Here is a 27,178-nt window from a genome sequence, read left to right as displayed (position 1 = left end):
AGGGCAGGAAATCTTTTTCCTTTCATGAACTGTGCCTGCTTAGAAACATTCTCTTGCACTTTACAGCAACTCTGTAGCAAGGTCTGAGGGAGCAGCAGCAGGGAGATCTGAATAGCCATCCAGTCCTTGTGGAGGCCCAAACTGGGCTGGAGAAGGCCTGAATTGGGCCACAGCCGGCCCAGGCTACTCTGGAGGAGGCCGGCAGGGACGAGAGAAGCTGCTGCCCTTACTGCCAATTAAATAAGTCCCACTGCCCCTTTACTCATTAAAGGTAATCCTCAGCAGATTCCCCTTTATGAGTAGACTCCTGAACTGGTCCGTGAACCAGATCTAGCCTGTCCGGTGGTTGAACTGAACTAAGCTGATGGAGTAAGCGATGGAGTCCCAAGTGGAGCATATGAGGCAGCACACTGGATCATGTGACTGGGGGTACTTATACCCAAAAACATCCTGGGGGTGAATTCCATTTAGCCTAGTTGTCTATCAGGTGTTTTGGGAGGGACGGGCAGGGATCCTATTGTTGCTGGTCTTTCTTCCTGAGTGTACAATATGGGAATTGCCAAAGAATGCCAAGGTTTTTGTCATGAAAAACAGAATGTATAGATTTGAGAAGGGGGATCTGCATAAATGGAGAAGTCCAGCAATCTAATCAGTACTTTTGATGGGTGCAACTCTTAGGCTCCTGTAGCTTGCTCAACCTCCTTTGTGAGGGGGGAAATTTACCTACTTAGGCCTTATCTGCATTCTTCCTGTTGAGCTAATTGGCACATTAGCTGACTGTTATCCTTTTTTGTGGAAGGAGGGGAAAGACAAGGCGGTTCACCCTGAGTGCAGAGTGACCTTGACAGAGAGTTAACCTGCTTTTAGTTAACTTCTGGGGTCTGCTCAGGAATAGAGAGGGCGTCCATCTGCTCCCCTTTACAATTTGCTTGTTAGGAGCCAAATCTTGGGGTGACTGGCCAACTGTCACTAAGTGTATAAACGGAGCGCTCACTCTTGTCCCCATGTGTATAAACAGAGAGCTCACTATGTTGTGAGGCTCCTGAGCATGTACAGAGTGAGTTCTCCAAGCCTGGAGACTCAAACAAATGAGGGGGCTCCTGGGAGCCAACATAAAAGCTCTGCTAGTAATAAGGTAGGCTGTGGGCCTGATCCAGCAGGGCTGTATTCTTATGTTCATCATTTTGATTTTTATGAAAAATTGTTAATATCAGCAACACCCAATATTATATTTTTCTTGTTGTATTTTGCTACAACTATCGGATGATTGGATGGCTGTTTTCCTGCTGCTTTTTTATGTTGCTGATGTCACAACAGTTTCTTGTCATTGAATCTGGTGTAAGTCATACATGGACAGCTGTGGTGGGGGGGTGCACAAGAAAACAATGCCCTTTCAGGCTTGCAGCTGTCAAAATGTGCTGCAATTAGTTCATCTCCCTTGTTATCACAGTGATTGTGGGGAGGGGCATAGAATTGTATATACTAGTCCCTGTGAGTCATGCTCAAAAACTAAACACCTCCCTACCACTTGGGACAAAACTACAAAACTATGGTGTGGCCACACTTGGAATACCGCGTACAATTTTGGTCACCACTTCTAAAAAAGGACATTGTAGAACTGGAAAGGGTTCATAAGAGGGCAACCAAGATGATCAGGGCCCTAGATCACCTTCCTTATGAGGCAAGGCTACAACACCTGGGGCTTTTTAGTTTAGAAAAAAGACAACACATGATAGAGGTCTATAAAATCATGCATGGTGTGGAGAACGTGGATAGAGAATAGAGGGGGGGGATGAAAATCATGTGCCATGGGCTAAGGAAGAGCTGTGACAGCAAGTGGCAAGGAGGCCCACAGAGTGGTGGCAGCCTCACAAAGGGAAATATGAAATCTCTTACTGGGTGACTTTGGGCCAGTCACTTTCTTTGAGCTTAATGTACTTTACAGGGTTGTTCATGGAACAGTGGCAAGGAGGATCATGTATAGTACCTTGAGCACTTTTGCAAAAAGGTGGGATATAATCAAAAGCACGTGAGGTGATTTGGAAGTGAAAAACTGGATGAGGAGAAAAGGTTAAGAAGCCTTGCCTCCACCCCCCATGCCAATCTTCTTTTGGAAATTGCAGGTTGAGCAGTTGCTTTAGAACACGAGAGAGAGAGAGAGAGAGAGAGAGAGAGAGAGAGAGAGAGAGAGAGAGAGAGAGAGAGAGAGACTACATGTGATTTCAAACTGCAGTCATGTGTAGTTTGAGCCTGAATCTTGAATAATGTTGGTCATGTCGTCTGCACTGTGATATTTTTACCCAGTAGGTGCTGAAGATGAAAAATCCTAATTACAATGCCGGGCTTCCTCTCGAGACTCATCAAGTTTTCTTCTTCCCCTGCTTACTCTCTATAACATATTCCCAAACAAAGTGCTTTCAATTTTTAATGAGATGTATTGTCTTACATTCTTTTCTGAGCAAAGAAAAAATACCAGATTTCTTTTTAATGCCTTTAATTCACTTTGGATAAGGCCCATCAATTGTCAGGATTTTTGTTGGGTCCACCACCCACCCACCCACCCCCATCACCAGCAGAAGTCTGAAAATTCTTAACTTTTTCCTCTGACAGTTTTTGTGGTAACAAGAAGGCTTATAAGAGAGGCTGAATGTGGAACCCGCTCTTCATTTTCATTTGTGTGGGAGTTTTCATCTTCATCTTATCGAAAAAAGAAATAATAATAATGAAGAGTTCTTCCTCTTGCACTTGTCTCACCAGCACTGGATTTAAAAAGCTACAAGAATGCAAAACTAAGAAATGTCATGAGGAATACAGTCACCAGCAGCTGACAGAAATGATAACTAATACTATCTTTGCGTGAAAAAAATAGCAGCAGTTTCTCTACTGCTCACTTCACCATTGTTGTGACTTATTATTTGTTAAGCACTGAGAGCATACTACCGATATTAGAAGCGACTAATACAGACGGTCCTTTTGTATGGAAAGAAGACATGTGCAGGACAAAATAAACTGGACAATTTCTAAATAAAATGCTGGCATTGATTTAGTGATTCCAAAACTCCTGATTGCAGATCCACACTTTAAAAAAACGAATTACGTTTGAAATGTACTCAAAAGGTTTACATGCTATAATATGGGAGAGTAAGAATTGAAAGGACCCAATGCTAGATTCAGACATTATATGAAACCGTGAGTCTGTTCTCACGACCCACCGAAACCAGGCTAAGGGATCCCAGCCCGGTTTGGGTGGGTTGTGTGCTGCAATGGGGACTGGAGACTGGGGCTTTGGGGGGCTGGGAGACCCCTGATCCCCACTGCCCCAACTGGCTCCTTGACAGAGCTGGTAATCGTGTGGATGGCCAATCCAGCTGCCCAGGGCAAGCTGCCTGCTCATGTGGGGGAGTGCAGGTTAAGCCTGCACTCCCCGCAAACCTCCTTATGGCGCTTCACACTGCTCGTGTGAAGTACTTCCATGTTTTATTCAGCTAAACCAAAGTTTTGTGTTACTTCTGAACCCAAATCTGCCCACAGACAATTATTTGTTTGGGGCTAACAAACCAGGATATGAAACCACAGTCTGTATGTCTGAATTCACTATTGACAAACCACAGTTGGGACTATTGCTCTTCCTCAAGAGAAATACTGTACCACATAAAAGGTTACTGCTTCACCTAAGAGGCTACTGCACCAGGGAGATGAGAATAAGCCTATGAAGCTGAGACCTGAGCAGATGGGAAACAAAAACAGATAAGCAAAGCTAAACCATGGCTTGCCTGTTGTATGTCTCAGAGCTCAACTGTGGTACAAATTCTTAACTATGGCCACCTTTGGACGTCATGGAAAACCTGAGGCAAACTCACCTCTGGTTGGCCCTGCGTCACATGAGAATTATCAGAACCACAGTTCTAGGACGCAACCATGGTTCCGATTTCAACCCCCAACCTCCGGATGAACCCTCAGTTTGAAGTAAGGTACACTTACTAAACCGAGGGTCTGGAGACTGGAGAATATTGTCTGGTTTGTACAAGCTGCCCAAACCGGAGTTAAGTGTAGGAAGCTGCTCCTGCTCTTCAACTCAGTTGGCTGCCATGGCTTTCCTTCCTGGAAGTCTGCACAGGGAGTTCCGCTCCCATTGCAGTCTCCAAGACTGCAGATCGTGATCATGTGGGTGCATGCTGGGAGACTCAGAGGGAAACAGTGAGTTTGTTGAACCCGCAGTTTAAAGGTATGTGCGAAGATGCCCTATGTTTAGCACAAACCATAGTTTCATTATGTCTGAACCCACTCTAACGCTGAGAGTAGTATGTCATTTTTCTTAGCATGTCTCCTCATTGAAAAGAGGCATCTTAAAAAATTTTAGGATTAAAGTAACCATAAATCATTCTCTTTATTTACAGTATTATTCAAGCTGTTTTTGTACATTGCTATCATGCGAATACTGGAGAAATTGTATAAAGAGACTTAAACATGTAAAGCATATGCAGAGGTGATTATTCGGAATAAAGAAATTAATATTATCATTTCACTAAACATAGTTAAGCTGGTAATCAATAATTTGTAAATTAAATGAAATTTAAATGACTGCAGAATACTGTAGAACAGGAGACTGATTATGGGCTTTGTACTGAGGCTGCCGTCTAAACATGCCAGTAACTGAATAATTCATACGTTTCAGTTAATAGCATTCATAACAACTACCTTTGGGACTAAAATAATAACTTAATAAGAAGAAGAAACAAACCAAGCAAGTTTCCAGTCTCTAATTCTGTTGACTCTCTGAGGCATACAGTGATGTTTCCTAGCAAAAACCAAATGAGTTGAGCTCTCAAGAAAAGAGAAATGTGATTTTCTTTTCATTCTTGTGTAGAATTAATCAGAATCAAAAGGTGCTTCCAGACTGAATGTATCACAGACGCAATGCAGATGCAACTGTGCACCCAGATACACATCTACAATGACTTTAGCTAGGAGCACATTTTCTGTGACCACAAGCTTGATCAATGTGATTAAAGGGTCAGTGCTTCCAAGGCCCATGAAATCAGATTGGGTAGAACTCAGTTGTTACAGGTTCTACATTTCAAGAAAAATGGAACATTGTGCAGGCACCTATCTGGCATACATAAGGTATTGGACAAGTGCCTGCCAAACAGGTGATTGCAGTAGATTACAAGACCTACTGCATCCAATATAATGGCATACTTCTAAGATTTGACAGATGAAAATAGAGGCATACTTGCAATACTCCAATTTTCCTGCTAAGAAGCAATACACAGCTCCCCAACTTGCTATTACTATTGAATTTTGCTAAAGGTCCTACTCTGATTTCTGTATGCTGCATTGGCTTACTCTTGCCTATCTTGAACCAGTGCAAATGGCAGAAGGCTGTTTGTTCTTTTGGTTCAAGAAATACTACAAAAGGATAATGGTTTTACTTGAACAATTGAACAGATTGTCAACTGCTCAAAACTTACCACAGCAGCTGCAGTGTGTGAGATGGGAGGCTGTATACTGCATTGCAACTTATTATTCATTAGAGCTATACAAAGTAGCCCAGTGGCATAGCCATGTTGGTGGCAGCCTTTGTTCTGAAAGTGGCCACAGCCATGCCACCAAAGCACTTTCTCCCCTGCTGCTCTGTCCCCATAGCTGCCACCTCCATGGTGGCTCACCTCATTTGTCATCACCACCGGTGCTGTTGCCTCCTCCTCCTGCACTGCTGTTGCTGCCGCCACAACAGCAACAGTGGTGACTCCTGGAGCTTTACGATAATGACGGCGGCACCTAAAGCCCCAGGAGCCACAGTGGCTCATAGGGTTTCCCCGGCTGCTGCACGCTACTAAATGTCACGACCGGATGACAGGTGCTGAGCCATGACATCTTTAAAGGGACATCAGTCGGGGTGCATTTAGGAGCCACCACTGCGGTTCCTAGAGCTTTAGGAGCCATCACGATAGTGGTGGTGACACTTAAAGTTCTAGGAGTGATAGCAGCTCCTATGGTTTCCCTGGCTGCTGCACACTATAAAAGTGTCCTGGTAGGGTGGCAGGTGCTGGGACAGGATGTCTTTAAAGGGCTCGCAGCCAGGGAAAGATTAGGAGCCACCACTGTGGCTCCTGTAGTTTTAGGAACCGCAATGGAGGTGGTGAGCGAACAGATGGGGGAAAGGGCTGGGAGTGGAGGACAGGCAGCCCATGAGGCATCCCCTGGTGATGAGTGCCTTGTGTTCTTTGAACACGTCATCAGAATTATAGCTCCACCCCTGAAGCAGCCCTGTTTCACTTCAGGAACCACCTCAGAGCTTGGGACCGGTTCTCTACTTGCTTTGGACCTGTTTCAGGCTATCACACTTTGCTTCAGGCAGACCGAACACTTCAGCCTTCCAAAACAAAGCTTTGGCCATACCCCTGAAACTGCTGACAGGACTAGACAGAGGCAGACCACTTTTCTTTATTGTTGTTCCCAGCAGCTAGAGAACAAGCAACATCTTCTGTGGCTTGACTTTTAAAATGCTCCCTCCTTTTATGTTCCCTAAACTCCTGAGTATGGCACAGTTGCTCCTGGGAACTATGTTCTTTTCTAAGGCTGCAGCAATGACTGCAGCCTCAGAAAATACTACAATTCCCGGGATAACCTGCACCATTCCCAGGACTCCTGGGAAAGAAAAGGGGGAAAGGGCATTTTAAAATACATGCCACAGATGATGATGCCTGTTCCTTTGCTGCTGGGAGTGCTGACAGAAGAAAGGGGTCTGTTTCATAAGCAATTTTAGGGATGTGGGGAAAAGGAGTCCTCCCAGTTTGATTTGCATTGGTCCTGCTTTGGCTCCAACCAGACAATGCTTCACCTTGGGCTGCAGCAACCAAATAGGACCCCCAAATCTTCACACACTCCATGTGTATGCATTTACATTAGAGTTGATGCATTTGCTCCCTGCTCTAAGGTTTAGGTTTGCAGGAGGTAAACTTCCCCAGACCCTGGGGAGGGAGCTGAACATTGAAAAATGACAACTCTAGCAATTCACACTAACACAAATTTAATAAGATATCTCCCAAAAGCAAAAATAAGGACAAAACAGGGGCAGTGATTTATCAGGGACAACTACAAGAACATAGGGATGTCCTTGGTATGGTTTGTGTGCATGCAAAGGCATGGTTCTGTATTTCTGTTATCCTTGCTGCACATCAGGAATCTGCAGCTTCTGTGTTGGCATACCTGCAGAGAGCCAATGCAAAAAGGAAAAAAGGAAAAGAAAATTGCTGAACAAGATAATTGAAACAAAATAATTGAAAAAGAACCATTGCACTCAGCTGTTCAGCCAGAGTTTATTCTGTGTCTAAGGACGATGGGAAAGTGATTGTTTTTCTCTGTCTGCCCTGCTCATAACAGGGGGGAAAAAATCAGTCTGTGAATAATACCTGGAAACAATGGATTCTATACTTAGGTTTCTGTGTGAATCTTTAATTCCTATATTTTACATATCTGCTAGTTGATGGAATAAATTATTCACTAGACCAGCCTGTCTCCTGTGTATTCCAAATCCCAAGGCCAAAATTACAAGTCAGATCTTAATAGTTCGGCTGGCTGCCAGCTCTACCTCAAATGCTAAATTCAGCATTTGTGGATAAGAAGATAACCTCTCTCTTTTTAAGCTCGATAGTTCGGTCTTTGAAGACACACACACAGAGACTTCCAGTTTACAAAAAATTCGTGTTATCTCTGTACTTGAGCTAAGCGAACCAACACAAATGTGTAAATAGGTATAGATCTGTATCTGCGTCTCTATTGTTGTATGGAGCTTTTTTATATTTGTAAACTGCTTCAGGACATATTAAGGTCGTACACACATCCATGAGGTGGGTGGGGAGGGCGGGCGGCGGAGAAGGCAGGGATGAATCTATCTCCCCCACAAACAATCTCCAAACACCTCTTCGATGCACTGTCACACGGCCACAGTATCTGTGCTGCGCCGTACAGCACAGATCTCTGGAGGTTGGGACTCGTTTTCACTGGGGGATTCTCCTCGGAGTCGGGCGCTCTAGATGCCCGACTCTGTGTATGTGTGCAGTCCGAGCATACACACAACCCCAGGCCTGGGGTAAAGGGCACACTCGCTCTCTTTAACCCAGGTAACAGCCTGGGTCAAAAACACAGGCTACCGGGGTGAGGCAGCTCTGGGATTGGGCTCAATCCTGGCACTCCACATGAGTGGCCCTATCCAGGTAGGACTTCCTTAACCTGGGTAGGGCTACTCATGTGTACAGCTTCATTGTGATATGTATTACAGGGCTTGCTGCTTAAGTTTGTGCTTTTGGGACATTTACAGCTCATATGGTTTTAGGAATAGTAGCTGCTGGGCAGAGCTGCTGCTCTTGGTAGTATCTTATATAAATTTCGAGTCATTTATGGGTGTGTTTGTGAGAAAGAAAATCATACTTCCCGATTACTTACAGAGAGCAAATCTGCATACACAGTCCTGTCACTGAAATTAGCAGAATGAACTCCTTTTTACAGTTTCACAATCTTGTACATCACATCTTCTACCATACAATCTAGAGTTTACTAACAGTTATTTAAGTGTCGTTGGTGCTGCACAAACCACAAACCACATTCACCTTAATTCCCTGTCTTTCTAAGATCCTCTGAGTTTGCCATGCAAATCTATCAGTAATAAATGGTATTTTAAGTACTGGCAAACCTTTAATGAATCTAGCTCTTTTCAAAATCTGCAGGAGGGCTGAGCAGCCCTGGTCTACAGGGATTAAGTAGCTCTAATCTCAGCGGGAAGAGCATTCCTCAGTCCCAGGGCAACCACCGAGAAGGCACACCTTTGAGTCACCACCAGACAAGCTGGTGGCACCCTCAGATGAACCTCCCCTGAAGATCTTAATAGGCAGTGGGGTTCATAACAAAGAAGCTGTTCTCTTAAATACCATGGACGCAAGCCATTAAGGGCTTTCTAAGTAATCACCAGCACTTTGTATTTGCCCGGAAACCTATCGGTAGCCAGTGTAGAACTTTTAGAATCAGAGTAATATGATCTCTACTAGTTACATAGGAACATAGGCATCTGCCATATACTGAGTCAGACCATTGGTCCATTTAGCTCAGTATTGTCTACACAGACTGGCAGAAGCTTCTCCAAGGTTGCAGGCAGGAGTCTCTCTCAGCCCTAACTTGGAGAAGCCAGGGAGGGAACTTGAAACCTTCTGCTCTTCCCAGAGCAGCTTCATCCCCTGAGGGGAATATCTTGCAAACCCGGGCTAAGGGGCGCGCTACAGGAGCGGGTTAGCCGCTCCCGAACCACCGGGCTTGGCTGTGAGCCCTTTGGTTCTGACGATCAGCAAAAATCGGGCTAGCAGAGGCTAGCCCAATTTTTGCCGATCGTCAGAATAGCCCCATTCAGTGGCAACTCGGGACCTGGACTTCCCTGGGGCTACCCTGGGACTTTGGAATATGCTCCCTGACAAAATAAGAGCATCTCCATCTCTGATTGCTTTTAGGAAGACGCTCAAAACACACATGTTTTATCAGGCTTTTAACTGAAATGAATTTTGAACTGTTTAATTGTTTTAACATTTTTATTTTGTGAAATTATTTCAATTCTTTTTACTCTGTATTAAACTTCTTGTGTTTTAAATTATGTACACCACTTAGAGATAAACATATTAGGCTGTATATAAAAAGGATAAATAAATAAGATACCTTGCTTGCACTATAATGGCTGGGCCAGTTTGCAGTTAATACAGGTGACCTAAGCAGGAAGTGTGAATGAGATGTGTTTTCTCTTTTGAGGGGAGCTTTTCATGTTATATAAGGAAAAAAGAACTTTCACACATTTTCTTATTATTTGCTGCCCAGTGCATGTCATGGAATGCTAACTTGCTGTATCAATTATTTCACAGAAATAACAGACTGCCAAAACTCAAATGAGGTCCAGTTTATGGTAGTATATTGGTGTTCCTGAGCAAATTGCAAAGCCAATACCTTCGAAAACTGCTGCATTCAGTTTTTAGCAATGGAAACTTGCAATAAATCTAGCCTGAAAGATATGTTATGCATGTTCCCCAGTGTGGGAACCAAAGTTCAAAATAGATTCTGTTTTGTCCTCCTACATATACCTGCAGGAATATAACAGTGTATGGGAAACAGGGTAGGTGATCTTGTTATCCTTAGCATATTATACCCTCGCAAATGAATTCATATTCAATGACATATCTTCCAGGATTGAGTGCCTAAATGAAGCCCTAGTTTAAAAAAAAAAAAAGCAAGATACTAGAAAAGCCATCAAATGTGTGTGTTTTTTCCCTTAACAAGTACATGAAGAATTATAGCAGCAGCCATTTCCCCCATTGGTGGTTACTGATTACACATTATTGCTATTTCAGATAAACCTGCAAAGGAAGATGAGAATCACTGGAGTTATAACCCAAGGTGCCAAGAGAATTGGCAGCCCGGAATATATAAAATCATACAAAATTGCATATAGCAGTGATGGGAAATTATGGGCTACATACAAAGTGAAAGGCACAAATGAAGATATGGTAAGTCATTTATTATAAAAGCATTTTGGTGCTACAAATGTATAAGCCTTAAATAAGGACCTTTCTTGCTTTCACAAAGAACATGGGCTGATTGAAATATGTTGCCTTAATAGATTTTATTTTGGGAAACTCTGGAATAAACTGATATTCTGTGTAGATATTCATTTTTAATACATTTTGAGTGATCTTTTTATAAATATAGCATCACAAGACTATAATAATCCTGATTACTACATTTAAATGACACTCACTTTAATTAGTTTACCAGTAATTACTTCTCTGTGTTCAATTTAATTTTATTATGTTGACAAATCAGTAACCCTTGAAAGGATAGAATTCACCCAGCAGCACTAAATACAGTAGCTGATTTACTGCACAATGCTCCACCTATATTTAACGTAATGCAGATGCTGGTATGTCCTCCGAATGCAAATGACAAAAGCACAACTTGTGTGTACGCTGATATAATGGAAATAACGGCTGTTCAGTTGTGCAAGTTGCCTGTACTACTTTACTCTTATGATTGGTCAATCAATGTTTATCTTGATCAATGATCAAATATAAAGATTAAAACAAATAATAAATAAAAATATTGCAACCAACTAGATCATGACCATGTCAATCGTTGTGTTTTCACTGCTGCTACACAGAGAGGTGATACTCACGACCACCAAAAAGAGGGCTAAGGGAGCCTAGCCCGCTTTTTGGCAGTCGCCACGGGAGCCAAGCGACTCCCGGCATGACTCCGCACCGTGGCAACTCATGAGGAAACCCCCGACCGGGAGGTTAAAAAGCAGCTTCCTGGCTCGGGGGTCTCTCCAGCATGCTCTCTGCACTCGTGCAGAGCATGCTGGAACTTCCGGGAACATCACGGCCCCCGAATTTGCCAGCCCCCGCCGGCTCCGTAACGGAGCCAGCAGTCGTGTGGGTGGCCAATCCGGCCGCCCAGGGCAGACTGCAGGATCGTCTGCGAGGAGAGCGGGCTAAGCCCGCTCTCTCCGCCTAACCCCTCCGCTGATCATGGGAACCGCCTCAGAATTTAGCTACCATGCAGGTTATGGTTTGATCTGTATTAGAGAACAATAGCTTGGTATAAAACCCCTCCAGTCTGTCTGGGTGCCTCTGCAATAGAGGGGAGATAGATCTTGTGTGGGAGTCCTTGTACAAGGGCATTTTGGATCATTTCTATTTCCTCTGCCCCGCATGGGCAGCTTCTATCAGCCAATGGCACTTTTGCGCATCTATCCTACAGGAGTACACAGAGGAGATCAGTAAGTCTTGCCCTGGATAATTCCTTTCGCAGCCTGGGGAAAGAAAGCATTGTTAAGTGGCTTGCAGGTTCCCATACATTATTTGCTAACCAGTCCCTCATGTACCGGGCCATTCCATGAACCTCATTTTGATATTCTATGGAGCTTCTATGGAGCACTTCTCACAATCAGTGAGAAGAACTCCTTTGAGGTCTGCAGGGAGAGTAGATTTGCCCAACCCTCTCCGCAGATTATCACTCACCCTTCCCTGGATGGGCAGATCACCCGCCCAGATGAGCAGCGGCTTCCCCAGTGGGTCACCCAGCAGCTCTATGGGTCAGGTACAAGCCCCATGGAGCCCCATGGAGTCCAAATAATGCACCATGCAAGTGTGCAGTGTATTACTGGAATCCCCCCCCTCCAGAATGTGTCACATCATTTAACTAACTTCACAGGTGGGTTTGCCACCGTGTAGCCACCCAGATTAATCCTGATCCCAGTGGTTCACACGAGCATCCAAATCGGGCTGGGCTTCCTTAGCCCAGTTTTGCACACTCACTTTGTGAATAGCCTCAATATCATCTACCACCTGGGAAGATATATGTTTGGCATGCTCATAGCCTAAAGAAATAAGGAAGCTCTTCTCATGATCCGTGAGAAGAGCTTCTGTCGGGTCTGCAGGGAGAGCAGGCTTAGCCCACTCTCCCTGCAGACAATCAAAGAGCAGTCCTTGGGCAGCCAGATTGGCTGCCCACACGACTGCCAGCTCTGTCACAGAGCTGGTGGGGGCTGTGGGGATCAGGGGCCGTGCAGCCCTCAGAAGTCCCAGGATGCCCTGCATGAGCATGCAGGGTATCCTGGAGAGACCTCCAAGCCCGGGAAGCTGGCTGCAGCCTCCCCGTCAGGGGTCTACTTGTGTGTAATCACACACCATGGTGACACATGAGCAAAAAAATGAGGTTAACAGAGCACTTGCTCCGTTGACTTCATTTAAGGGGAAGGGGAATTAGGCAGGCTAGCTGCCTTGGGACCACCGGGCTCGCCTGTGAGCCTAGTGGTTCCCATGATCACTGGGAAGTGGGCTAAGCTCCCTTAGTCTACTTCCCAGTGATCGTGGGAATAGCCTCAAGGAATTCTATTGAATGACCCAATGACAATAACTTCTTTGTAATTTCTAATTTCCACTTGGACAGATGGTCATTTGAGAGGATCAAAGGAGTTAATCCAATTGGAAAGAACTGCACTTTAAGCCAATAGCTTATCATACACTTCCAAGCCCTCACATCAAATCTGGGCATCCCAGTCTCCAGTCTGAGCACTACATTAGGCACACATTCGAGGGCAGCAAGAATAGACCACAATTATTATTTTTTATTCATTCTATGGAAACTTGGTTTAGGTAAATACCCACTTGTGCCGCATATAGAATTTGAGCCAGAGTTTTGGCCTCAAAAAGCTTCAAGGTTGTTGGGATTAGTTTTCCTGCTTTAGTATAGAAAAACCTTGATAGCCATTGATGACCTCGATGCTGTTTGCATAATATACTGAGTGAGGGACTTCCAAATCCCTATGATCTTATGATCAAATGTTACCATGCTGGCTCAGAGTTCTTCTGTTTTATATATGTGCACCTAGTTTGCACCTGTGGGGCATGGGCCCCTAATCATGTTTGGAGGAATTACTCTTTGAAGCTGGAGAATGACACAGATGCTAGGTCTTTCCTTCTGCAGCCGATTAGCCTTGGAAGCAGACACTAGAGATCCAGCAGAGCAGGCATAGATTGAGTAGCACCACTAACAGCACAAATCTGAAGACTGTTTCAGTGAGGGGAAAGGCAGGGGGTCATTGGTGAGGAAAGCAACAGTTGAGTTTGGAAAAGAGCAGAGGAAAAGAAAAAATAAAAGCTTGTTCTGCTGAGAGAAGATGAAACCTCAAAAGAGCAATGGTGAGGCAATTCTCACGATTGCCAAAAAGTGGGCTAAGGGAGCCTAGTCCGCTTTTTGGTGATCGTGTGCTGCCAAGGGAGCTGCGCGGCTCCCAGCAGCAAACTGTCAAAACTACCCCTCCCCTTAGCCAAGGTCACCCCTCTGCTAACCTCAGTAGGTTAGAGTAGACTCCCGACCGGGAGGCTGCAAGCAGGATGCACCCGAGTGGCCCCTGATCCTCGCAGCCCCCGCTGGCTCCATGATGGCAGTCGTGTGGGTGGCCAATCCAGCCGCCCAGGGCTGCAGGCTTACTCGTCTGCGGGGAGAGTGAGCTAAGCACGCTCTCTCTGCCTAACCCTATCTGGCGAGTCTCACTGATTGTGAGACTCGCCTCAGTGAATCTTAGGCTGGAGCTCCAGCTTCCACTTCACAGTAAGGCTGTTGCTGAGCTGGACTAGCTTCCAGAATGTCTGCGCTGGTGCTTGAGCCAAGTGGGTTCAACAGTGTATGGAGTGCCCAGCAAGCATCTAGTTCCTAGATTCCAAGCAGGAGTTGGTCACAGTGTGTACCTCAAGCTTAGTTCAGATTGCAGCTAAGTATAATTCATGTCCAGCGGAAGAGTACAAGGATGGGCACTTTGGTGGGAGTTCCATAGGGAGTTCCTATCTATCTGGTCGCTAAGAATCGACACCAACTTGATGGCACTTAATCAATCAATCAATCAATCAATCCAGGGGAGACTTGGGCAGAGTGTCTGCCAGGAAGAGTGACTTCCAGGAAGCCTGATTTTGAAACCACACCAAAAACCTCAGGGGATTCAGGTCAGTTATAGGGGCTAAAACAAAAGAACCAAAAGGCAGAGGCTCATGAATAGGGGCTTTCTGGGTGACACACAACACTGTGTATATGTGTTATCTGGGCTATAAATGAGGCAATACTATTTGGTGGGAAAGACAGTGGACATGGCTCTGGGTGTGCCAGTTCAATCAAAGGCAACGGGTTCCTCTGACTACATTAGGGTCAAGTTGGGCCGTTTGGAATCCTCTATGTCCTAGAATCTTTGCTTGCCTAGTTATTATTAATTTGATTAGTTGATCATTCTCTATTCAAATCAAGAGTTCTGGGTGTCATTTCTACTTTCCCAAGCTACTAACTTCAAGGCACAACTTTCTGTCTCATGTAAGTCTTGCTTGCCCAATTAGATGCATGAATCCAAAATAGAGTTGCTCTAGTAAAACAAACACAAAGGATTCCTATCTTGAAGCAGGCAAAGACAATAATGTGTGGAAGCATATATAATTCAAGAAAAAGAATGATAAAGTTTCATGGAGATAGCAACTGTTAGGGTTTATGATTATTTATCGTTCCCTTTGGGGAAAGTACAATGTATTCTAGTAGACTGCCAAGGAAAGCTACCACTCCAGTTACAGAATGTCGGGTTTAGTTGCTGCAACTATTTAAGGAACACACATGGAAATCACTGTAGAGTCTAAATTACTTAACTAGTTCATTGGTGAAATACATTAGAATTAGCTGGGCCGGGCACAGAGCATCTGTGAATCTAGTTTGTTGCCTCACGCCTGTTGCCACAGCCCCCCGCTAGATTTTGTCACCCGCCTGCCCATTGCTGCCTCCTTCTTCCCCCACCTACCCATTGCTGCCTCCTTCTTCCCCCTGCTCACCCATTGCCGCCTCTTTCCCTCCGCCTGCCTGCCCGTTGCCTCCTCCTTCTTCCGCTCGCCCAACCGTTGCCACCTCCTTCCCACCACCTGCCCGCTCATGCCACTTCCTTCTTCCCCCGCTCCTGCCCAGTCATTGCCACCTCCTTCTTCCCCTCACCTGCCTTCCCGTTGCCACCTCCTCCTTCCCCCCGCCCACCCATTGCTGCCTCCTTCTTCCCTCCACTCGCCCATTGCCGCCTCCTTTCCCCCACCCGCCTGCCCATTGCTGCCTCCGCCACCTCCTTTCACCCGTCACCACCGCTGTTGCCAGTTTTGGTGCCACCTCCCCTGCTGGCCAGCCAGTTGGCTGCTGCCACAACTGCCACCACCATTTTCTTCCCGCCCACCTGTGGCTATCCAGCAGCTCTCCGAACTCTCGCAAGAGCTGTCACACAGGGGATTAGCCACAGGTATGTCTTAGAGAAATATATATAAAGAAGATAGGAAAGATCTAATCCTCTCTACTAGCTGCATAATGAATAGGGAGGGATGGAGGGAGAGATGTTTCCATCTTGTCTCTAGGAGGATAGGAAGAGGACTGACTGAACTCAGGAAGCATCTGAGGAGTCAAAGCAGGGATCATAGAGTGGAGGCAAGCAGGGACAGGTAAGGAGACTGTCACTAACTACCTCTACTCCCAGTGCCCCTAGTGGTCACGAGGATAGTCGGTCCAAGAGGTCAATGCACTGGAACTCCATCTCCAACAGCAACTGCCACTGAACTTTGTTCATCATGACCTCCAGCAAAACAAGAGTGTTGCAGGAAGGAAATAGCAAAGTGCAGCTTTCTGAAGTGCTCAGTGTGGTCATACTCTCTCTTGCACATTGCCACTTGCAATGTGAAGGCAGAGGTATGCTAATTTCTATGCAACCTACTCTCTATATATCAAGATGCTTCCTTTTTCAATATCTCTTTACTTCCTCTTCAAAGCCTTACATTAGGTATCCCATCACTGTCACCTAACTCTCCCTTACATCATTCTCTTACATGGGTGACCCTTTACCAAGGGACAAATTAGCATGGTGTGCATTCACCTATGTATTAAACTTCATTTGCATTGTTTCACCAACCGGTGAAGGGAATTTTACCATACATCTATATCCGTTGGCAATCCAGGGAAATTTTTATTAGTGGCAGGATGTTAAAGGTGAATGGCTTCTCACATTGCTACATGAATTTGGCACTTTAAAATGGTTTATAAATGGTGTCCTGTATTGACCCATTGTGAGTCATTGGTCTTTGCATAACTTCTGTACACTGCCTTGAGATTTTTATACTAGGCAGTATATGAATTAAACAAACAAACAAACAAACAAACAAATATGATCCATCAAATGAAGACCATATGGGGCCTCTAGTGGCACTAAATACATGCCAGGTGGTCATAAGAATGAATTTTATTAGTCTACATTGCTAAAATATTTATACATAAATATTGCTATTTTTTCTAGATTGTAAGCCCCTTAAAGCAAGGACCTGTCCTCTCACTCTTTGTAAAATTGGTATGTGTACAAGCCGAGGTTCATGAACAGATTCAGCACCACTGGGGGGGGGGAGTGGTAAACGGGACCTTTAAAAGGAAGTACAACATGTACATGGCATGCACAGAGGCCATGTGTGTGCCCAAGCCCCATGAGGGCTATTGAGGAGAGCACCATCGCAGCAGGAAGCTGCATGGGGCAGCAGAGAGCAGGTAAGGACCTGCTTTTATTACCTTTTAAAGGTCCCACTCACCACTCACCATGCCCAGCGATGCCTCGGAGAGCTGAACTGGTTTGGCCCTCGCCCAACCCAGTTTGGCACCGAACCTCTGCATGAACCTTGGTTTGTACACATCCCTATTGTAAAACACTGTGTATATAAATGACACTATGAAATAATTATTAATAAAATATGATTTTAAGTCATTCCAATATCTTCTGCAATGTATTGTGTGTTCTTGCAGGTGTTCCGTGGAAATGTGGATAATAACACACCTTATGCGAATTCTTTCACTCCACCAATAAAATCTCAGTACATCCGATTGTATCCTCAAGTTTGTAGAAGACATTGCACTTTACGAATGGAACTCCTTGGGTGTGAATTAACAGGTAAAGATGTTTCTGTAATACTTACATCATAACAACAAAAGTGTATTTAAGCTATCCCTAAAAATAATCTCTCTAGATACCTATGTAAAGATTTTAGGAGGCAAGTTGGAAAGCATAATAAATTAAGAGCAATTGGTGGGTATCCCAAGGTCTGATTGTGTCATCAACTTTGTCTGGAAGACAAGTAGACTTTCATCTGCTCTGGAGGTTTATACTGTAAGAGTCACAGGCCACTAGAAAGATCTAAACTTAAGATAAATTAGCCTTTAAAAGGGGGGGGGGTTATTATATTCTGATGGCAGTCATAAACTCTGTTTTGTGAGGCATTGTACAGACAGGAACATAAGAACATGATAATAATCTTGTGCTCTCCACTCCCTTACAGGGACTAGCAGCTCAGGCTCAAAAAGCATAAGAACATAAGAACAGCCCTGTTGGATTAGGCCCAAGGCCTTCCTAGTCCAGCATCCTGTTCTACACAGTGGCCCACCAGATGCCTCTCTCCTGCTGTTGCTCCCCTGCAACTAATATTGAGAGGCATCGTGCCTCTGAGGCTGGAGATGGCCCACAGCCACCAGACTAGTAGCCATTGATAGACCTGTCCTCTGTGAATTTGTCTAAGCCATGGCTGCTCAACTTTGGCACTCCTGCGTATGTTGGCCTACAAGTCCCATTATTCCTGGCTGTTGGCCACTGTGGCTGGGGATGATGTGAGTTGTAGTCCAAAAACATCTGGGAAGCCAAAGTTGAGCAGGCCTGGTCTAAGCCCTTTTAAAGCCATCCAAGCTGGTGCCCATCACCACATCCCGTGGCAAAGAATTCCATAGATTAATTATGTGCTACAGTATGTGGGAAAAGTACTTCCTCCTGATGGTCCTAAATTCCCCGACCTTCAGTTTCATGGGATGGCCCCTGGTTCTAGGGTTGTGAGAGAGGGAGAAGAATTTCTCTCTGTCCACTCTCTCCAATCAATGGATAATTTTATACACCTTGCTCATGTATCCCCTTAGTTGCCTCTTTTCCAAAGTCAATAGCCCCAGATGCTGTATTCCAGCCTCAGAAGGAAGGTTCTCCAGGGCCCTGATCATCTGGGTTGCCCTCTTCTGCATCTTTTCTAGTCCTACAATATCCTTCTTAAGATATAGTGACCAAAATTGCATACAGTACTCCAGATGTGGCTGCACCACAGATTTGTACAAGGGCATGATAATATTAGTTTTTTTAATGTTCAATCGCTAGCATGGAATTGGCGTTTTTCACAGCTGCTGCACACTGAGTCAACACTTTCAATGAGCTGTCCACCACGACCACAAGATATCTCTCTCCTGGTCAGTCACTGACAGCTCAGATCCCATAAGTGTCTATGTGAGGTTGGGGTTTTTTGCCCCAATATGCATCACTTTCCACTTGCTTACACTGAACCGACTCTGCCATTTTGTCACCCACTCCCCCAGTTTGGAGATATCTTTTTGCAGCTCCTCACAATCTGTTGTAGATATCACTACCCTAAATAGTTTATTGTCATTTGCAATTATGGCCACTTGGTTGCTTACCCCAACTTCTAGATCATTTATGAACAAATTAAAGAGCACTGGTCCCAGTACCGATCCCTAGGGGAACCCGCTTCCTACTTCTCTCCATTGTGAAAACTGTCCATTTATTCCTGCCTTCTGTTTCCTGTCCTTCAACCAGTTACTGATCCACACATGAACTTGTCCCCTTATCCCATGACTGCTAAGTTTACTCAAGAGCCTTTGGTGGGGAACTTTGTCAAAAGCTTTTTGGAAGTCTAAGGGGCTATTCACATGACTGTAGAAAATCGGGCCAGCCTCCGCTAGCCCAATTTTCTACAATCATAAGAACCACCGGGCTCAGCTGCAAGCCCGGTGGTTCTTGAGTGGGTAACCCGCTCAAGTAGCCCGCCCCTTAAATCGGGTTTGTGGAGCGAGTTCTCCACAAACCCAGTTTTTTTATCGTAAGTAGCTGCGCTGCGGCTCTGTGCCGTGGTTACTCACAAGTAGACCCCGGTGGGAGGCTGAAAAATAGTCTCCAGGCTCAAGGGTCTCCCCAATATGCCCTGCACACTCACGCAGGGCATATTGGTGCTTCCGGTGGTCATGCAGCCCCCGAACTCCCCAGCCCTCGCCGGCTCCGTCACAGAGCCGGCAATCATGTGGGCGGCCAATTTGCCTGCCCAGGGCTCCCGCCCTGATCATCTGCAGGGAGAGCTGATCGTGAGACCCGGCTCTAAGTATACTATGTCAACCGGATCACCTTATCCACATGCCTGTTGACACTCTCAAGGAACTTCAAAAGGTTAGTGAGGCAAGACTTGACCTTGAAGAAGCCATGCTGGTTCTCCTTCAGCAAGGCCTTTTCTTCTATGGGTTTTTAACCATTTTTGTCCTTAAGTATGCTTTCCATCAATTTACCCGGCACTGAAGTTAAGCTAACCGGCCTATAATTTTTCTGGATACCCCCTGGATCCCTTTTTGAAAATCAGAGTTACATTGGCTACTTTCCAGTCCTCTGGTACAGAGCCTGATTGTAGGGACAGATATCTATCTATCTGTCTGTCTGTCTGTCTGTCTATCTATCTAGGAAATCAGCAATTTCAATTTGAGTTCCTTCAGAATTCTTGCCATCTAGCCCCAGCTATTTGTTAGTTTCTAGTTTTTCAAGACTGTTTAGAACATCTTCCCTTGTCACCTCAAATTGGCCCAGTTCTTCAACCTCTATACCTGAGAAACTCAATTCTGGGGAGGGTATATGGTCAGTATCCTCCGCCGTGAAGACAGATGCAAAGAACTCATTCAGCTTCTCTGTAATCTACTTAATAATCCCTTTCATGCCCTCATCATCTGAAGGTCTAACTGCCTCCCTGGTAAGTTTTCTACTTCTGATATATTTAAAGAAGTTTTTGTTATTCTCCTTGGCACTTCTAGCTATATGCTCCTCACACTCTCTTTTTGCATCCTTTATTGTTTCCTTGCTTTTCTTTTGCCAGAGTTTATGTCCCTTCTTGTTCTCTTCATTTGGGCAGGACTTCCATTTTTTGAAGGAAGTCTTCTTCCCTTTTATAGCTTCCCTGACTCTACTTGTTAGCTGTGCTGGCATCCTCTTGCTGGTACCTTTCCTCCTTCTTGGTAGGAGGTGCACCCAGGGGTGCCTACCACCCACCTAACCTCAAAGCAATTGGACATTCCTGTGATTTTAGATGAGTTTTTGAAGATTTTTTAATTTTTTGCATTTCCCCCATAGGGAATAATGGGGATTTGAGGATGCCCCAACTGCCCTCCAGGTGTGTGTGTGTGTGTGTGTGTGTGTGTGTGTGTGCGCGCGCGCGCCAGGGTACCAAAGTGGTTTTGGGTGCCAGGCAGGTTTGGCCACAACTCCTCCCCAGGAGCCCCCTGCCAGTGTTTTAAAGCTTTTAGCCTGTTTCAGAGCAATGAACAGTGTGTGAATTTAATTGAGGCAAACAATGAGTTCAGAGTTCACAGCAATTAAGATCACAGACTGTTCTACTTACAAATGGGGTAGGGACTCCTGCTCATTGCATTGAAACAGGATATATATCCTGCAGCTTGAGGATCCCGGGGGGAGTTGTGGCCATACCTGCCTTACACCCAAACCCACTTTGGTGCCCAGGCACTCTGCAGTGGGACATTTGGGGCATCCTCGAATCCCCATTATTCCCTGTGGGGAAAATGTAAAAAAATGAAAAATCATCTAATATCACAGGAGTGTCCAATGCTTTGGGATTCGGTGGGTGGTAGACACCTCTGGGTGCCTACTACCCACCCCAGGTTTGTTCCCCTAGGTACTCTGCATAGGGAACAATGGGCCAGTTTGAATCCCCATTATACCCTATGAGAAAAATGCAAAAAATTTGAAACATTTTCAAAAAATCATCTAAAAATAGCAGGAGTGTCCGATTGCTTTGGGGTTCGGTGGGTGGTAGGGACCCTAGGGTGCCTACCACCCACCCCAGGTTTGTTCCCCTAGGTGCTCTGCATAGGGAATAATGGGCCAGTTTAAGTCCCTATTATACCCTATGGGGAAAATGCAAAAAATTGAAACATCTTCAAAAAATCATCTAAAATCACAGGAGTGCTTTGGGGTTTGGTTTGTGGTAGGCACCCCTGGGTTGAATACAACCAGGCTTAATTTGGTTCAAACTCAGACTGGCATTGCCCTGTTTGGTTCAAGTTCAAACCTTCGAACTGAACTGGTTTGAATTCAAACCAGTTCAAATTTGAACTTGTTTGCACATCCTTACTGTAGAATTATATAGTGACATACTTGTCCCTTTTTGTCAAAGCCTCTCCTACAAATGCCTGACATTCTGACTAAGGCAGCAGCAGTGTACTGGAAAGATGTGTCTGCAGTGTGGAAAGCTTCCAGAGGAGAGCTATCTTGTGGTAGCAAGCATGACTTGTCCCCTTAGCTAAGCAGGGTCCACCCTGGTTGCATATGAATGGGAGACTACATGTGAGTCCTGTAAGATATTCCCCTCAGGAGATGGAGCCACTCTGGAAAGAGCAGAAGGTTTCAAGTTCACTCCCTGGCTTCTCCAAGATAGGGCTGAGAGAGACTCCTGCCTGCAGCCTTGGAGAAGCCACAGCCAGTCTGTGAAGACAATACTGAGCTAGATAGACAATGGTATGACTCAGAATATGGCAGCTTCCTATGTTCCTATATTCCACAGGGTGGAGTGGGAGATTTTTGCCACTTTCTGCTTTCCCAGGAGATGTCTTGTACCCGCCAAAATATGCCCTTGAGGGCTGTACAACCCTCAGGGATATATTTTTAGAGGGCTTGGAACATTTATTGGGGAAGAAGGAAGTGACAAAAATTGCTCCGTCACTCAGTGTGCTTTGTACAGCAGAGCTAAGAAAGCTCTCTGTAACATGGGCATGTCTTTCTGGCATGCTGCCACTGCCTTAGGATGTGTGTTTCGTTGGGGTAGCACACTGACCTGGCAGACATCTTTTTACTGTGAACTCACTACTTTCTTCCTGAGTTGTTCTAACCAATTTGGCCTTCATCAGTGTACTGAAGCTGTTCCTATTTTAGAATGTATAAGATCTAAATGAACAAGACAGCAAAAAGAAAGGAAACCCCACAGGCAAAGAAGTGGAAGTAGCTGGCAGGCCCAAGAGCCAGACCTGTGTTGTCGACTGATTGATACCAAACTCGGCCATGAAGTGTGTTTTCCATGCTTTTAATAGTGGTATAGTGGAGAGAAGTTCCGCAAATGTATCTTCTCTTATTACTGCTGCACTTTGTAAAACTATACTTGTCATGTAGTCATTACAGCTACAGTCACAGAATCCTCTCTTGAGTTAGGTGTCAGCAAGTTTATACTACTTCTTGAGCATACAGGGTATAAGAGCTTGGAGCTTTGCAGGAGTTTCCTGGGTGCATTTCCAGATCTTTCCAAGTGAAATTAAGTATGTTGCTGTGCCTGGTTGCTTTCGATGTTATTTGATTTGATTTTGTTTCACTGCTTTCTAACAGAATCTTTCATTGTGCCTTGTAGCAGAAGTAAATGAACTAGTGGAGCCAATATCAGCCCTTTCAAGGTTTTTTGTGTAGAAGGGGTCATCGCACAAAATATAAAGCCTGACCCAGCTCCTTTCTGCACAAAAGCTTCATTCCCTTGCAGAGTCAATGAATCACATAAAATTCTCAGTCTTTGTCAAGGTGCCAGTATTATTTTCATATGGCAACTGCTACCGTAAATTTGTTTTGGGATTATTTTTATGCGGCTGCCTTCTTACTGTACAAACAGTCAACCAAGGCACTAGTAATACATCAAAGCAGCCTGTGTTACATAATTCTTGGTCCTGAAGTGACAACAAAATCAGGTTCCAAAATGAAAAGTTAATGCATTAATCTCACTGTGGCCCTCTTCCAATACAGATAGAGTTGAAAGTAAATAGAAATTCGTGTCGAGGTGCTATGGTGTATTAGATTTTCTTCTTCTTTTGTCTCCCATTCACAGCAGCACAATTTAGAATAAGTCCTTGCCAGATGACTAGGAATGGTTTTGCTCAAAGAACTGTGAAAGCTACTAAATGAATCTATTTCAGTGATTTCATCTTGATTCAAGGTCATTATATCTCTGAACTGTCATAGTGCTTAGGCTCTCTACAGGGGTGTAACTAGGGGAGAGGGGGCCCATGTTTGCCTCTATCCCTGGCAGCCCCTTGGAGTGAGGGAGATGATGAAGAAAATAGGGAGGGCTGGAGCTGGGGGCCCCTCAGGAAATGGGGGTGGGGCTTGGTTCTTTGAACCCATTTGCTCGATTATAGCTACACCCCTGGCTCTCTGGACCAACTGAACTCTCCACTACAACATTACTACTATTGTTAAAGATTAATGAATTCTTTTTAGGTCTGATGGTCCCATTGTGGCTTATGTAAAGAGGAAAAGAGAGTTCCTGTCCATAATAAAGCCTGTCCATTTAGTTACCAACTTTAAAACCTGACTTCCATCCAAGAGTGCTCAGTTAAAAGGAATGAGCATTTTAGGTATGTGTATATAGATAGATAGATAGATAGATAGATAGATAGATAGATAGATAGATAGATAGATAGATAGATAGACAATGTACATGAGCAGCCCTACCAAGGTTAGGGAAACCCTACCTGGGTAGGGCTGCTTGTGTGCAGCGCCAGGATTGCTCCCAATCCCGGTGCTGCCTCCCCTGCAAGCCCATGTTTTGTACCCAGGCATACCTGGGTTCAAAGATGCGAGTGTGTCCTTCACCCCAAGTACTGGGTCATGTGTATGCACACAGGCTGAGCATACACAGAGTTGGGCACCTAGAGTGTCAGCTCCTGGGGGAATCTCCCAATGTACTGTGCTCATTGCACAATGCATTGTGGGATCCTGGGAGGCTGTGAAAATGAGTCCTGGCCTCCAGAGATCCATGCTGCTCCATGCAGCATGGATCATGTGGTTACACAGTGGTGCACCAGCAGGAACTCCAGGGATCATCTGGTAGAAGGTACCAGGAGGTCCATCTTTGCCTTCTTTCCTACCCGCCCAGTCATGAGAATAGCCTTAAAATGTTCCAGGTATATACCTGAAAGCAAGAACTTAAGAGTTCTTGTCATGTTAAAACCTGCCTGTTGCAATCACTTTACTTTACTTTAAAATATAAGTGACTTGCAATGTGAATCATGAAAATGTCCTAAAACTTCATAAATACAAGTCATGTAGATAAACCAATAATTAGTCTGGAAACCTGCCAGTTTAAGACATCTCATTTGGCTCAAGCTCCACAAAGCCAGGAAATTGGAAGTTAAGGCTGATGCCTTAAGAGACATGTTGCGCAATGTCACAAATTGTGCTCTCTTACAACTTGTACCCACACTATTCATTAGCCTTTGAGGCCAGTCACAGCCTGTGAGGGTGCCAGTGGAGGGGCGGCAAGAGGCAACTTTAAGAGTAAATGAATTGGTGCTTACCTCCACTCTCGCCGCACCAAAATGATCAAATTTGTGATGAATGTCAGCAAACGTAAGCTTCCCAGTAGTTAGGGTTATTTTTTTAACCACTTCTACCTCTGCAAAATTATATGGGTGATATAGGCCACATTCACATGTAAGGGGAAACTGGAATTGCAAAGGGCAGAGGTTTTGCTCCAAAGACTCCAATTTGAACCTTCGCTTTTTAGTGAGTTTTGCTGCTCAAAACCTTGTCCTTCAAGCAACCTTGTCCCACACAGCCTTTTGTCCGAATGTGGACAGGATAGGGGGTGGGGGGAGCAGAACTGCAGGTAGCAGTTCTGCAAGATGCGCAAATACAGTCTCAGTGTTGTCACAGTGTGGGTCTAGCAGAAAGTTCTTAGTGCAATCAAAGATTTGTCATGTATTGTGCAAGTGACTGACTCAAAATAGTGTTATAATTAATTTGGTTATGGAAATGTAGATGGAGCAAATTTGTGACTTTTTTCTATTCTGCTACAGAACTTGCCATATTATCAAAGTTGCACCCCTATTGACTTTGATGCATCCGTCGAAAATGGTTGCCAGTGTAGCCTGTTTCACAAACCAGCTCTTTCCTAGAAGAAAAGATCATGAAATAGTAAAATATGAAGTGTTTCAATTTTTCACAAAGAAATCCAGTTTTGTACTGATCTCCAAACTTGGGAAGGAATTAGACCCTTGGTTTCCTGGCCAAATGCTTGCTTTATTCTAACACAGATGACAGAAGAGTATTCAGGAATGGTTCAGACTTCAGCCCCTCCCCACCACACCCTCACAAAAGAATAAAGCCACTGCATCTCTTCCATCCTCTTATCCTCATGTGTGTTTGATTCCTGAATATCAGTAGATCTCACACTGCAATTAAGGAGGTCATAACTGAAATTTAAGAAACATGTTCTGAAGGTGGGTTTTGGGAACGAAGAGGTTTTCACCAAGTGGTTTAAAAAAACAAACTGCTGGCTGACATCCGTACTAGCCCATGCCTTGTGTACATGGCAGTTATCTTCTTATGTGCTAGTGCAGCAGTGCCTGTCATCCAGACTAATGCTGTGCCATCGCACAAGGGGAAAGGGGTGATTTTGAACTACCTCCCCTTTTATCTGAAGCCCACTATGCCTCCTGAAATATGTCCCTGAGGGCTGCAGGGTCCTCAGGTATATTTCTGGGAGGCAGAGAAGGCTGCAGAAGGAAGGGGGGTTGGTTAAAGTTGTCACTCCGCCACCACACATGCAAAACATTCTTTCATGTGTGAAATGTTAGTTTGGATATCTGCCAGAAGGTTTAGTGTGGAATTATTTTTCAGCCTTGTGGTAAGCAGCCTGTTGAAATGTGTGTTCACCTGATGGTGTATAAAAAGGAGCAGAGAAGGACCAGGTCACCTCTTAAACAGTACAATGCTGTTTGTATATTAGAAGTAGATGGTGTTCAACACACAGTAGGAATTCCCCGATACCTTTTCACAGAACCAAAAGGATGTACCTGTGACATGCAAGACAGTCAGCAGCTGCTGACTGTGTGACAGCTTGTTCTTTTCTCTCCACCTCACTGGGAAGAAACAGGCAAGTCGGTAGGTGGCGGGGTTCATCTACACTTTTTGTTCCAGGGCCCACTCCAATCTTGCTACACCCCTGGTGCCATACAGATCATAAAGCTCGCAGCCAGAGGCATAAAATACTACTTAATGTGGTCAAATATGGCAGAAGGTTAATTACATTGCTGAGTGAACAGTACAATTGCTTTGATTTCTGAAACAGGATTGTTCATTTCAGCTGGTTCCTCTCATTAAGGGGTCAGCATACATTTTTAACCCTACTCCGGATTTTCGGGTGGATTTCCACCCCCAGCTGTGTAAAAGTGTATAAACAAACAAACTACTGCACTCCCAGCTCTATTCTTGTTGTCAAACACTTACCTGCACTCTGGTACATAATGAGGCTATTCTCATGGCCAAAGGAAAGCGGGCTATGGGAGCCCAGCCCACTTTCCTGTGGTTGTGAGGACCTCTGGGAGCCATGTGGCTCCCAGCAGTTAGCCTACTTAAGTCCCAGAAACACACTGCACACTTGTTTTTCATTACTGGGGCTCCAGGAGGCGGGGCACCGTACAGCAGCACTTCCCTGCGCCCGACCCCCAGAGCTGCCAGGACAGCTGC

The 27,178-nt window shown here is 44.9% G+C and overlaps 1 protein-coding gene across 4 annotated transcripts in view; it reads left to right on the top strand.

The window, feature by feature from the left end:
- The window catches only part of EDIL3 (EGF like repeats and discoidin domains 3), a 412,931-nt gene that overhangs the window by 321,354 nt on the left and 64,399 nt on the right, over positions 1 to 27,178 (top strand). For all 4 annotated transcript variants that reach the window (XM_053295163.1, XM_053295162.1, XM_053295161.1 and 1 more), the window contains 2 exons: positions 10,386 to 10,541; positions 17,383 to 17,527. In XM_053295163.1, the coding sequence (XP_053151138.1) occupies positions 10,386 to 10,541; positions 17,383 to 17,527 (301 nt within the window). The remainder of the gene's footprint in view (positions 1 to 10,385; positions 10,542 to 17,382; positions 17,528 to 27,178) is intronic.

Source organism: Hemicordylus capensis, chromosome 2, assembly GCF_027244095.1.
Source record: "Hemicordylus capensis ecotype Gifberg chromosome 2, rHemCap1.1.pri, whole genome shotgun sequence".
Classification (NCBI taxonomy): Eukaryota; Metazoa; Chordata; class Lepidosauria; order Squamata; family Cordylidae; genus Hemicordylus; species Hemicordylus capensis.
This window is presented reverse-complemented; position numbering and strand designations above follow the sequence as displayed.